The sequence below is a fragment of the Oncorhynchus mykiss genome, chromosome 1 (assembly GCF_013265735.2).
Source record: "Oncorhynchus mykiss isolate Arlee chromosome 1, USDA_OmykA_1.1, whole genome shotgun sequence".
In the NCBI taxonomy this organism is placed as follows: Eukaryota; Metazoa; Chordata; class Actinopteri; order Salmoniformes; family Salmonidae; genus Oncorhynchus; species Oncorhynchus mykiss.
This window is the reverse complement of record NC_048565.1, coordinates 32,574,478-32,588,875: the sequence shown is the minus strand read 5'-3', so window position 1 is coordinate 32,588,875 and position 14,398 is coordinate 32,574,478. Positions and strand designations below refer to the sequence as shown.

Below are 14,398 nucleotides of genomic sequence, written 5' to 3'. Positions count from 1 at the left end.
TCCTCACTCTTCCCCTTCTGTCTCCCTGTCTCAGCCCCAGTTAGGGCTCCAGTCCTCACTCTCCCCCTCTGTCTCCCTGTCTCAGCCCCAGTTAGGGCTCCAGTCCTCACTCTCCCCCTCTGTCTCCCTGTCTCAGCCCCAGTTAGGGCTCCAGTCCTCACTCTCCCCCTCTGTTTCCCTGTCTCAGCCCCAGTTAGGGCTCCAGTCCTCCCTCTCCCCCTCTGTCTCCCTGTCTCAGCCCCAGTTAGGGCTCCAGTCCTCACTCTCCCCCTCTGTCTCCCTGTCTCAGCCCCAGTTAGGGCTCCAGTCCTCACTCTCCCCCTCTGTCTCCCTGTCTCAGCCCCAGCTGTACTGTAGACCTGTGGTGCTGACGATGATAACTATTAACACGGGGCTGTCTGTCTGGCCTGGGGGGTAAAAGACTTGAGTGGGGCTCTGGCTAATAGGGGTGTGTGTGTGTGTAGGTGTGTCTGATAGGTGGGTCTGCAAGTGTCGCTGCCTGTGGACCGACACTTCCTGACTGAAGATGAGTTTTGGGTAGAACGCCAGTGTATCTAAAAAGCTCACCGCATCGGCTACAGACACAGAGAGACCAGGTGGAAAGAGATAGAGAGAGATGTAGGTTAGAGCTCAACAACGGCTAATACTGCCACTCTGCTGCCGATGTGCATAATATCTCTCTGTAGTCTTTATTTAATGAGCGTCAGTCACACTGTCCATATCTCGATCCTGCTCTACCACTAAACATCATTACACTTCCGCTAAATGTCTACTCCGACTCTCATGTCATCACACACGCATGTACACACACACAGAAATGCAGACACGCGCCTTACACACGCGCCTCACACTAGACTTACGCAGTAACCAGATCATACCTTCATAGCGACATTGTGCCATTCCGGGATATTCAGTATACCGGCACTGAACACAAGATGCGCTGTTATTCAAACCCCTGAGGATCTGTAATCCGAAGGTTAGCAATTCTAACAACTGCATGTAAAATCCCACAGAGAATGCTAACTAAATGCTAACGAGTGCATTGCAAACATTTTATAGTCTCTGACCTAAACTGTATAAGTATACAAGTAACTCAAAAATGCTACTCACAGTTTGCTGCACACACTAAACAAATATTACACAGCAAGACTCTTGTTCCAGGTAGGGATTCTCTGCTGTTACCAAGCAAAGTCTGATTTAGGAAGAAGCTAACCTCTTAGCTAGATAGCTAACTGGCTACTAAATGACGCTAGGCTTGCACAACTGCAGAGCATTTGGTACATTTTAGACAGTTAACGTAAAAGTTATATCTAGCTGGCAAACATTTAGTTGTGAATACTGTAACTAGATCACTGGGGTTTTGAAAAGATGATGCCACAGAAAAATGATTCCACAGGTGAAGTGAGGAATACGATCTTCTTTATCTCCTATGGTATTGACCAAGTTGACTGCAGGTATTTACTTAAAAAGTAGCTATACATATTCAAATGTATTAAAAAACTTTAAATTAATAGTTTCAATGGTATTGACAGGATTGAAAAACCATCCTGTTTTTTTCCAAATACCCAGGTATACAGTACATACAGTTTGCTGCCCAAGCCTACCTCACACACAGGCCTTATTATGCTAATCATACTTATCTTTATAGAGCTGCTCTTCAAGATATCCTCAATTCAGGAGAGGATGCTGCCACTGTTATCACTTTCTCGCTTCTCTCTCCCCCCCTCTCTCTCTCCCCCCTCTCACCCCCATCTCCCTCTCTCTCTCCCTCTCTCTCTCTCTCTCTCTCCCCCCTCTCACCCCATCTCGCTCTCTATGTCCCTCTCTCTCCCTCTCTCCCCCCCTCCCCCCGTCTCTCTCTCTCCCCCTCTCCCCCCCTCCCCCCCGTCTCTCTCTCTCCCCCCTCTCACCCCCATCTCTCTCTCTATCTCCCTCTCTCTCTCTCTCACTCTCCGTTTCTCTCTCTCTAGCTTTAACTTTCTCATAGTTCCTCCATAAGTGTGCTGTCTGTCTCTCCACATCTCCTGTGATTGGTTATTTATAGCCAGGATGGTGTGGCCTGTCAAGTCTAATGACTATTGTTGGTGTGGCTACTCATTAATGAGAAACTGTTCCTAGGTCTGAATCTGAACCAAAACACTCATTACTACAATTATACACTGTAGCACATTACAACACTACAGAAAGTAGGTATTTCTAAACGTAGCTCTTTCTCTCTCTCTCTATCTTTCTCTCGCTCGCCCTCTTTCGTTCTCTCTCTCCAGAGTCTTTCTGTGTAGCAGTATCCTTGTGTAGGCGTAGCTTTTAGTATATCTAGGTCAGTGTAGATGGTGGTGGTGGTGGTGTGTGTGTGTGTGTGTGTGTGTGTGTGTGTGTGTGTGTGTGTGTGTGTGTGTGTGTTCATGGTTGAATGACATCACCGCGTTTACTTTAAATAGCTCACAGTAGTGGATCAGTGAGTAGATATTAAAGGATTGGCCCAAGGGTTGAGAGTGTGAATCGTGGATTCTGTGTATGCGAGCTTGTGCGTGTAAGTGAGTGAATGTGCATATCTAATTTTTTTAGCGAGTCTGTATGTGTGTGTGTGCTTGTGTTAGGTGTGGGTGTGATGCTGTGTGCTTGTGTTAGGTGTGGGTGTGATGCTGTGTGCTGTCAGTATGTGTAGCCAGGCAGAGACACACCCATGCTTAACCCCAGGGTGGGGTTCTCTCTCTGAATATCACTAGCACATTCACATGGCAGGACTGTGTGTGCCACTCTCTCATCTCTCTCCCTCTTGATCTTTTTCAGTCTTTCATTATTTCTTGTTCTCTCGCATGCTCTCTCATCCCTCACTCCCTCGATCCTTCTCCTTTTCTCTCTGTTTTCTCTCTCTCTCCGTGTGACTTCCTCTCCGCCTCTCTGTACAATAGTCAGTGTGCTGACAAGGTCTTAGCCTGCAGTCTTCAATAATGGCTCTTTTTCTGTGTTCAGCGGCTTTGGATGGAGGTGTGATGTCATTGTGACAGAGGCGAAAACATAAGCATCCTTACAGTATTTCAATTTGTTGAAGACTATGATTAGTTGATTAGATGATCAGCCGTTTTTACTTGTACCCACAGTGGTACAGTTCTCTACTTATTCCTGTGACTGCAGTAGGAGTGTAGGTCGGGGAGGGGGGCACCCCCACACACACTCTGAGAGAGAGAGAGAATACACACCTGCACTGTCAGCAACACTTACACATCTGTCACTCTTAGACACCCCCTCCCCCTCCCCTCTCCTGAGCAGTGTCAGTCAAAGCCCTGAGTCACTGCAGTAAATCACTAGCTATTAGAATACAGTGTCACATTTAGCTTAACACACAACCTGTACATGCACAAACAGAATCACTCACACATTCTGACTACACACACACACACACACACACACACACACACACACACACACACACACACACACACACACACACACACACACACACACACACACACACACACGCACACGCACACACCATACATCATACTGACCCTACCTGTGTGTATGTGTTTCCCTGCAGCCCAAGTTGATGGCCAAGGACCTGTTAGATTTGGTGGCCTCCCACTTCAACCTGAAGGAGAAGGAATACTTTGGGATCTCCTACACAGATGAAACGTAAGTCCCTCTGGTTCACTGTTATGACCAGGAATATAGGACTGTCCTGTTTCTGGGGGGGCTATGTGAAGTGTAGGGTTTTGTTCCAGCCCAAGCACTAACACACTTCTAATGGGAAGTAACAACACTCTGGCCTATTTATCACACAAGGTAAGAAATGTATGTTTGAAATGTGAAGATGCCATTTGATTGACATTGTTATTGTGGGAGTATAAAACAGATATCCTACAGTCTAGTCCCAGTCTGCTAGTCCCAGTCTGCTAGTTCCAGTCCTAGTGCTCTCATTTGAATACTGTTTGTTATTGATTTACATAGGCCAACAGTCTGTGATATTTTATACCTCTCATTCATCCCTCTCTCCAGACCCTTTCAACAACTCCACTGGCATACCCAATGCTGGGTGACATTTGTAAAAGACATAGCTAGAGACATGCACACCCCAGTTCTGTCTCTCTCTGTTTCTGCCTCTCTCTGTTTCTGTCTCTCTCTTTTTCCCCCAGTTCTGTCTCTCTCTGTTTCTGTCTCTCTCTGTTTCTGTCTCTCTCTGTTTCTCCCCCAGCTCTGTCTCTCTCTGTTTCTGTCTCTCTCTGTTTCTCCCCCAGTTCTGTCTCTCTCTGTTTCTGTCTCTCTCTGTTTCTCCCCCAGTTCTGTCTCTCTCTGTTTCTGTCTCTCTCTGTTTCTCCCCCAGTTCTGTCTCTCTCTGTTTCTGCCTCTCTCTGTTTCTCTCCCAGTTCTGTCTCTCTCTGTTTCTGTCTCTCTCTGTTTCTGTCTCTCTCTGTTTTTCCCCCAGTTCTGTCTCTCTCTGTTTCTGTCTCTCTCTGTTTCTCCCCCAGTTCTGTCTCTATCTGTTTCTGTCTCTCTCTGTTTATCCCCCAGTTCTGTCTCTCTCTGTTTCTCCCCCAGTTCTGTCTCTCTGTGTTTCTGCCTCTCTCTGTTTCTGTCTCTCTCTGTTTCTCCCCCAGTTCTGTCTCTCTCTGTTTCTCTCCCAGTTGTGTCTCTCTCTGTTTCTCCCCCAGTTCTGTCTCTCTTTTTCTCCCCCAGTTCTGTCTCTCTCTGTTTCTCCCCCAGTTCTGTTTCTCTCCGTTTCTCCCCCAGTTCTGTCTCTCTCTGTTTCTCCCCCAGTTCTGTCTCTCTTTTTCTCCCCCAGTTCTGTCTCTCTCTGTTTCTCCCCCAGTTCTGTCTCTCTCTGTTTCTCCCCCAGTTCTGTCTCTCTCTGTTTCTCCCCCAGTTCTGTCTCTCTCTGTTTCTCCCTCAGTCCCTCGGCTCTATATGATGTAGCTTTGTTGTTTCTGTGTTTGAGAGCTGAGAGAGCTGAACTTTGAACAAGATAAATAGAAAAAAGACCAGTGCATGTTGCCCAGGAGATCATGCAGGGTTACCAGGGTGACAAGCTGCCTCTGCAGTTTTCATCCCCTGTCAGAAAGAGAGAGAGAGAGAGAGAGAGAGATGGGTGGGGCGCAGTGGACTTGGCTATGCTATTGCAGTATTTTTACATTGTCGAGAAGGTTTTTCATTCTGCAGTACATATCTGGTCATACCAACTTTTACATTTCATGCTCAGTCAACATAAGTCAGTTCTTTAGTTTGTTAACTCCCCATTGGTCAGTTCTGTAGTGTACGGAAATTGACTCCTCATTGGTGGGGTGTGTGGTTTACTAACAGTTGATTGGTTGTTGTGTCTCCAGTGGTCATTTCAGCTGGCTGCAGTTGGACCGGAGGGTTCTAGAACACGAGTTCCCCAAGAAGTCTGGACCCATCGTCCTGTACTTCTGTGTCAGGTGTGGTCATATCATCCATGAACACATACAAGCACAGCACCTACATGTACCTACATATATACAGCAGGCACACACACACACACACACACACACACACACACACACACACACACACACACACAGACAGACGTCTGCACACCACACACTACCATGGCTCTGTGAAAAAGGCAGACGATAACTCTATAATACTATAAGAGAACCCCATTCATAATTCAGTGATACTTGTGTCTAGCTATTATATATTAGCCTCAGTGTGTCTGTGTGTGTCAAGCGTTGAGTAAGATGTTGTATCCCTGGAAAGTGGTGCTTCTGCTCTGATCTGACTCACAGTTAAGTAGCAGGGTTATAAAACCAGTTCTTTTTCCTGCCAGTCTATTTGTACTGCTCTGACAAAGGCTGATCTCTTACATAACACACATCCTGAGTTTGTACTGCTCTGACAAAGGCTGATCTCTTACATAACACACATCCTGAGTTTGTACTGCTCTGACAAAGGCTGATCTCTTACATAAACACACATCCTGAGTTTGTACTGCTCTGACAAAGGCTGATCTCTTACATAACACACATCCTGAGTTTGTACTGCTCTGACAAAGGCTGATCTCTTACATAACACACGTCCTGAGTTTGTACTGTTCTGACAAAGGCTGATCTCTTACATAACACACGTCCTGAGTTTGTACTGCTCTGACAAAGGCTGATCACTTACATAAACACACATCCTGAGTTTGTACTGCTCTGACAAAGGCTGATCTCTTACATAACACACGTCCTGAGTTTGTACTGCTCTGACAAAGGCTGATCTCTTACATAACACACGTCCTGAGTTTGTACTGCTCTGACAAAGGCTGATCTCTTGCATAACACACGTCCTGAGTTTGTACTGCTCTGCCAAAGGCTGATCTCTTGCATAACACACGTCCTGAGTTTGTACTGCTCTGACAAAGGCTGATCTCTTGCATAACACACGTCCTGAGTTTGTACTGCTCTGACAAAGGCTGATCACTTACATAAACACACGTCCTGAGTTTGTACTGCTCTGACAAAGGCTGATCTCTTACATAACACACGTCCTGGGTTTGTACTGCTCTGACAAAGGCTGATCTCTTACATAACACACATCCTGAGTGTGCGCGTGCGTGTGTGTGCGTGCACTCACTTCTCCATGAGGTCATTGTAGTGTGAAGAAAAGGTACAGGATCTGAAGTGAAATTGTCTGACCTTTCTATGCAGCTGAGGAAAGGCTACACGCACACACAATGTTGAACAGTGTTGGTCAGTACTGAACAGTGTTGGTCAGTACATTAAGTCCCGATAATGTGTTCTAGGCTCCAGGGACTGGTCATTCCTTAACAACATATTGAACAACCCAATGTGTTGGAGACACAACAGAACGGCTAACGATAAGTGTCTCCAAAAGGGTGTTTTACGTGATTTCCACCTACCATAATTGCTTTGATGTGTATGGAGTATTGTATTATTGTATGGGGTATTGTATTATTGTATGGGGTGTTGTATTATTGTATGGGGTGTTGTATTATTGTATGGGGTATTGTATTATTGTATGGGGTATTGTATTATTGTATGGGGTATTGTATTATTGTATGGGGTGTTGTATTATTGTATGGGGTGTTGTATTATTGTATGGGGTATTGTATTATTGTATGGGGTGTTGTATTATTGTATGGGGTGTTGTATTATTGTATGGGGTATTGTATTATTGTATGGGGTATTGTATTATTGTATGGGGTGTTGTATTATTGTATGGGGTGTTGTATTATTGTATGGGGTATTGTATTATTGTATGGGGTATTGTATTATTGTATGGGGTATTGTATTATTGTATGGGGTGTTGTATTATTGTATGGGGTGTTGTATTATTGTATGGGGTATTGTATTATTGTATGGGGTGTTGTATTATTGTATGGGGTATTGTATTATTGTATGGGGTATTGTATTATTGTATGGGGTGTTGTATTATTGTATGGGGTGTTGTATTATTGTATGGGGTGTTGTATTATTGTATGGGGTGTTGTATTATTGTATGGGGTATTGTATTATTGTATCGGGTATTGTATGGGGTGTTGTATTATTGTATGGGGTGTTTTATTATTGTATGGGGTATTGTATTATTGTATGGGATATTTATTATTATATGGGGTATTGTATTATTGTATGGGGTATTGTATGGGTTGTTGTATTATTGTATGGGGTATTGTATTATTGTATGGGGTGTTTTATTATTGTATGGGATATTGTATTATTCTATGGGATGTTGTATTATTGTATGGGGTATTGTATTATTGTATGGGGTGTTTTATTATTGTATGGGATATTGTATTATTCTATGGGGTGTTGTATTATTGTATGGGGTGTTGTATTATTGTATGGGATATTTATCAGGAATCAAGGTAAGACCCAGGTGCAGACTGTGTGAAGTAAACATGTTTATTGTAACCACAGGGGTGGGCAAACAACAGGTCAAGGTAGGCAGGGGTCGATAATCCAGGGAAGGAGCAAAGGTACAGGACGGCAGGCAGGCTCAAGGTCAGGGACGGGTAGAGTGGACAGGTGGGCGGGTATAGGATCAGGACAGGAGGTCGAGAAAAAGAACGGCTGGGAAAAGACAGCAGCTGACAGGACAAACGCTGGTAAGCTTGATAAACAAGACAAACTGGCACAGACAGACATAAAACACAGCTATAAATACCCAGAGGATAAGTGGGGAAGATGGGCGACACCTGGAGGGGGTGGAGACGAGGACATGTGAAACAGATCAGGGCGTGACAGTATTACTGTACTGGGTGTTATATCATTTTATGGGGTGTTGTATTATTGTATGGAGTGTTGTATTATTGTACTGGGTGTTGTATTATTGTCCTGGGTGTTGTATTATTGTCCTGGGTGTTGTATTATTGTATGGGGTGTTGTGTTATTGTATGGGGTGTTGTATTATTGTACTGGGTGTTGTATTATTGTATGGGGTGTTGTATTATTGTATAGGGTGTTGTATTATTGTATGGGGTGTTGTATTATTGTATGGGGTGTTGTATTATTGTATAGGGTGTTGTATTATTGTATGGGGTGTTGCATTATTGCATGGAGTGTTGTATTGTTGTATGGGGTGTTGAATTATTGTATTGGGTGTTGAATTATTGTATGGGGTGTTGTATTATTGTATGGGGTATTGTATTATTGTATGGGGTATTGTATTATTGTATAGGGTGTTGTATTATTGTATGGGGTGTTGAATTATTGTATGGAATGTTGTATTATTGTATGGAGTGTTGTATTATTGTATGGAGTGTTGTATTATTGTATGGAGTGTTGTATTATTGTATGGAGTGTTGTATTATTGTACTGGGTGTTGTATTATTTTATGGAGTGTTGTATTATTGTATGTGGTGTTGTATTATTTTATGTGGTGTTGTATTATTGTATGGAGTATTGTATTATTGTATGGAGTGTTGTATTATTTTATGTGGTGTATTGTTCTAACAACAAATCACTATCAAATACATTACCTTGTGTTCATGGTAAGTTAACCAGTGTCTAGACATCAGTACAGATTCAATAGTATTATACTGTTGCTATTATCTCTGTTATAACTGCTAATAGTCCCACACACAGATACACACACGCATTCAAAAAGCTTGTTAATACAATGCAATCACACACACACACACACTCACTCACTCACTCACTCACTCACTCACTCACTCACTCACTCACTCACTCACTCACTCACTCACTCTGCCACACAGCCACACAGAGACAGCCAGATGAAACTGCAATCAGTCTAAATGTCAGAGCTGAATCCATGATCAGTCTTCACCACCCAGAGCAGCCGAGTGTGATAAGCTGTGTGTGTGTGTGTGTGTGTGTGTGTGTGTGTGTGTGTGTGTGTGTGTGTGTGTGTGTGTGTGTGTGTGTGTGTGTGTGTGTGTGTGTGTGTGTTTCAAGTTTATTTACAATATGTACACGTGTTTTGGGGAAGGGGGGTTGGGGGGCTTAATTGTGCAGTGTGTAGCAATCAAAATAAGAGTCTGGTAGCAACAGTTGTGTGTGTGTAGCATGAATGTACTGTGTGTGTGTGTGTGTGTGTGTGTGTGTGTGTGTGTGTGTGTGTGTGTGTGTGTGTGTGTGTGTGTGTGTGTGGATATCTATGTTAGTGAGTGAGTGAGTGAGTGAGTGAGTGAGTGAGTGAGTGAGTGAGTGAGTGAGTGAGTGAGTGAGTGCATGTGTGTTAATGGTGCGGAGAGTCAGTTTAGGTGGTCAGTCCAGTTCAAGTGTTAAGTAGTCTAATGGCTTGTAGAAACTGGTTTTGAGCCTGTTGAGCCTCCCCATGGTAAGAGAGTGAACATCTTGTGTGTGGGGTCCTTCCTACAGGCCTTCGTCCTGGATTGGTGGGAGCACATCCCAGTGATGTTCTCGGCTGTCTTCACAACCCTCTGGAGGGCCTTGCGGTCGTGGACAGATCAATTCCTGTACCAGTTCATGATGCAACCGGTCAGGACGCTCTCGTTGGTGCAGCGGTAGTATTTGGAGAGGACCCGGGGTAGCATGCCAAATTTCTTCAGCCTCCTTAGGAAGTAGAGACGCTGTTGCACCCTCTTGATGAGAGTGGTGGTGTTGTTGGTCCATTGCAAGTCCTCGGTGATGTGGACGCCAAGGAACTTAACTTCTTGACGCTACCAATCCCTGTAGAGGGATAACTTCCGTCTGCAACCGCTGAATAGCATAGCGCAACAGTCAAATAATATTGCTCGATAGCCTAGCATAGCATTATGTACACTGAGCATCAGGAAGCTTGGTCACGAAAATCAGAAAAGCAATCAAATGAACCGTTTACCTTTGATGATCTTCGGATGTTTTCACTCACGAGACTCCCAGTTACACAGCAAATGTTCCTTTTGTTCCATAAAGATTATTTTTATACCCAAAATACTGACGTTTGTTTGTCGCGTTATGTTCAGAAATCCACAGGAAAGAGCGGTCACGACAACGCAGACGGAAATTTCAAATAGTCTTCATAAAGTCCACAGAAACATGTCAAACGTTTTTTATAATCATTCCATGGGTAGTTTTTAAAATATATATTCGATAATATATCAACCGAGTGCGTAGCTTTTTCCATAACAGCGGGAGGAACAATGGCCGGTTTACTCAATTGCGCACTAACTCATTCTGAGAGCCCACGCCTCTCCACTTACGCAAGGTGATCATTCACACTCATTTTTCAAAATAAAAGCCTGAAACTATGTCTAAAGACTGTTGACACCTTAGGGAAGCCACAGAAAAAGGAATCTGGTTGATACCCCTTTTACCTTTATTTAACTAGGCAAGTCAGTTAAGAACAAATTCTTATTTTCAACAACGGCCTAGGAACAGTGGGTTAACTGCCTGTTCAGGGGCAGAACGACAGATTTGTACCTTGTCAGCTCGGGGATTTGAACTTGCAACCTTTCAGTTGAAAGGCTTTAAATGGAGGACAGGTACGCATAGGAAAACAGACGTTTCAAGATAAGAGTCTCTTCCTGATTGGATTATCCTCAGGCTTTCGCCTGCAATATCAGTTCTGTTATACCCACAGACAATATTTTTTACAGTTTTGAAAACTTTAAAGTGTTTTCTATCCTAATCTGTCAATTATATGCATATTCTAGCATCTGGTCCTGAGAAATAGGCCGTTTACTTTGGGAACGTTATTTTTCCAAACATAAAAATAGTGCCCCCTAGCTTCAAGAGGTTAAAACTGCTGACTTTCTCTATTGCAGTCCCGTTGATGTGGATTGTGGCATGTTCCCTTCTCTGCTTCCTGAAGTCAACAATCAACTCCTTTGTTTTGTTGACGTTGAGGGAGAGGTTGTTGTCCTGGCACCATAATGCCAGTTCATTTACCTCCTCCCTATAGGCTGACTCGCCGTTGTTGGTTATCAGGCCTACAACCATAGTGTTGTCAGCAAACTTGAGGATGGAGTTGGTGTCATGGGTGAAAAGGGAGTACAGCAGAGGGCTGAGGACACACCCCTGTGGAGGATTGTTGTCAACCCTCACAGCCTGTGTTCTGCCCGTCAGGAAGTCCAGGGTCAAGTTGCAGAGTGTGGTGTCCAGCCCCAGGGCTCTGAGCTTGGTGTTGAGCTTGGAGGGAACAATAATGTTGAATGCTGAACTGTATGAACAGCATTCTCACATAGGTGAACCTCTTGTCCAGATACGTTACGGGTGTGTGAGAACCGATGGAAATGTTATCTTCCGTGGATATGTTGGAGCGGTCGGCACATTTTTATGGGTCAAGTGATGCTGGCATTCTGGCCTTGATGTGGACCAGTACCAACCTCTAGAAGTGCTTCATGATGACCAAGGCGGAGGGATGAGTGCGAAGGGGCGATAGTCATTTGGGCATGTCACCTTGTTTTTTTTGGGCACTGGGACGATGGTGGTCTCCTTGAAGCAGGTGGAGACTACAGCCTGGAACAGGGACAGGTTGAACATCCGAGAAGATGCTCGCCAACTGGTCAGCACACACTCCGAGGACGAGACCAGGGATACCTGGTCATCCGGAGCAGCAAGAGTCCTCCAGGATGGCTCGGTATTGTCTGCCTCAAAGAGAGCATACAATATGTTAAGCTCATCTGGTTGGTATGCGTCGGTGGGCACCACACAGCTGGATTTGCCTTTGTAGTCCGTGATAGTCTGTAGTCTTGCCACATGCATCCCGAATCTGAGTTGGCAAACATAATTTCAAGTTTGAGTCTTTATTGTCTTTTTGCGTCCCTAATGGATTTGTGGAGCTCGTATCTGCTTGCCTTGTACACGTCACACGCCACCAAGTCATCGGTGAGCGTTCTGCTGACATTGAATGCTGCAGTACTGGCTCTCTGCGTTGTTCACATATCTCCGTTCATCCAGTGGTATGGTTGGGGTATGTCCGGATTTTTATTGTGGGAACTGTATGGAAGCCTAATGTCTGCTGACACCTATTGGACACTCTGCTCACTGCAGTTCTGCCACAGTATTCTGGATCTTTTTTATTTGATTTATTTAACCCTTTTTTAACTAGGAAAGTCAGTTAAGAACAAATTCTTATTTACATCTATAATAATGGGTTTGGAACTACTGTGGATTGAATGAGCTTCTATTGATGTCAGTCTGGTTCCAGGCAACATAACATTTCAACATTGTGTCATGGTCTATAATACTGAAATGGAATTTATGTTTCTGTTCATCACAGGTATTAGAGAGTTTGTCATACCTGATGATCTATAATAATGGGTTTCATTGACTATGTGTTACAGGTTTTACATAGAGAGTATTTCCTACCTGAAGGACAATGCTACTATCGAACTCTTCTTCCTCAATGCTAAGTCCTGCATATACAAGGTAAGTTAGTCATTACCTGTAGTTGTGTTTGCATACATGTTTTTTTTATCGATGATTCATCCTTCAGTAGTGTATTTATTTTCCCATTCATGTCATAACTGCACCACAAGGGGGCATATGTGGGTTGTTGGGTCGTCAGTGTGATGTTTGAACAGATATAACATTAGCTAAGCTCATGCTATCTCCAGCACCAAAAGTGTTAACTGGCCTCTGCTAGCAAAATGCCTCCACCAACAGAGATGCTAACACTCCAGCAACACCCAGATGTTTTCCTAATATATCCCCAGCACTAATAGCTTAGCATATGCTAACACATAGCCAGTACTTCACCCCTAAGGATAGGCTGTTTATAAAGGGAGACTGGCTCACTCTGACGGGCCAACTAGTGAAGAGAGGGTCGTCTGTGAAGTCTCCAGACACGCTCCAATAGATCAAAATAGACCACGTTGCTTTATTGTTTTACTTTACATAAATCAACCTATTACCACATGAAAACAGATAGTTTAGAGTTTCGCCTGGTCTCTCAGTGTCAATGTTAAACACGTGGATAAGTTTAAGATGTTAGAGTTGTGTTGCTGATCTTGAGTCATTATAATGCAGTCATCTCCTGTCTGCGTTGATGGAGTGCATGTTTTACACTGGACCACACACATACTGACACACACACCCACACCCTGACAGAAACCCGTGCACGCACGCACACACGCGCACACACACACACACACACACACACACACACACACACACACACACACACACACACACATTGCTAGGCCACAGCCCCATGGTGAGAGCCCATGCTGGGTGGTAGTGCACTCAGTGTTGTGTTTCACTCTGCTGTCTGATCTCTTAACCAATTAACTGCCAGGGATCGTATACAGGACATTCCTTACATACCTGACCCCTTTAGTCACTAGTCACCCCTTAACACCCACACACACTTCCCTCAGACCCCCTTCCGTGTGTGTGAGTAGGCCCAGTCCCAGCATTGCTCATCTAAGTAAACAGGATGGAGAGACAAAGTGAAAGACAGAGACTCTGTGGAATGGAAGCGAGTCACCAGTGCATTCCCTCATTCTCTCTTCCCCCATCATACTGTCATCTCTGAGCTGAAGCAGAGAACACAACCCCCCATGAAGAGAGAGCAAGAAATCAGGGAGGGAGGGGGGGAAACGAGGGATAGATGAAACAAAACAATGGAGAAAAGAGTCCTGTGGAAAATGTGATAGAAAAATGTGTATTCTGTATGAATGTGTTTTTCATCATTGTATTGTAGGTACATCATTACAGTATTGTCATAGGATGAATGTGATGTATGAAATGTGCCCCTCGCAGCTCGCAAGGATTAGTTTTATTAGCACTGCGAGTTCAGAGTCAAGAAATAACCTTATCTAATACGTTAATTATCTCTCTCTCTCTCTCTCTCTCTCTCTCTCTCTCTCTCTCTCTCTCTCTCTCTCTCTCTCTCTCTCTCTCTCTCTCTCTCTCTCTCTCTCTCTCTCTCTCTCTCTCTCTCTCTCTCTCTCTCTCTCTCTCTCTCTCTCTCTCTCTCTCTCTCTCTCTCTCTCTCTCTCTCTCTCTCTCTCTCTCTCTCTCTCTCTCTC

The 14,398-nt window shown here is 44.2% G+C and overlaps 1 protein-coding gene across 13 annotated transcripts in view; it reads left to right on the top strand.

Moving 5' to 3' along the window:
* Positions 1-14,398, top strand: part of LOC110532201 (FERM domain-containing protein 4A) — a 204,184-nt gene that overhangs the window by 145,574 nt on the left and 44,212 nt on the right. For all 13 annotated transcript variants that reach the window (XM_036975949.1, XM_036975962.1, XM_036975959.1 and 10 more), the window contains exons 3-5: positions 3,539-3,633; positions 5,319-5,411; positions 12,710-12,794. In XM_036975949.1, coding sequence (XP_036831844.1) covers positions 3,539-3,633; positions 5,319-5,411; positions 12,710-12,794 — 273 coding nt within the window. The remainder of the gene's footprint in view (positions 1-3,538; positions 3,634-5,318; positions 5,412-12,709; positions 12,795-14,398) is intronic.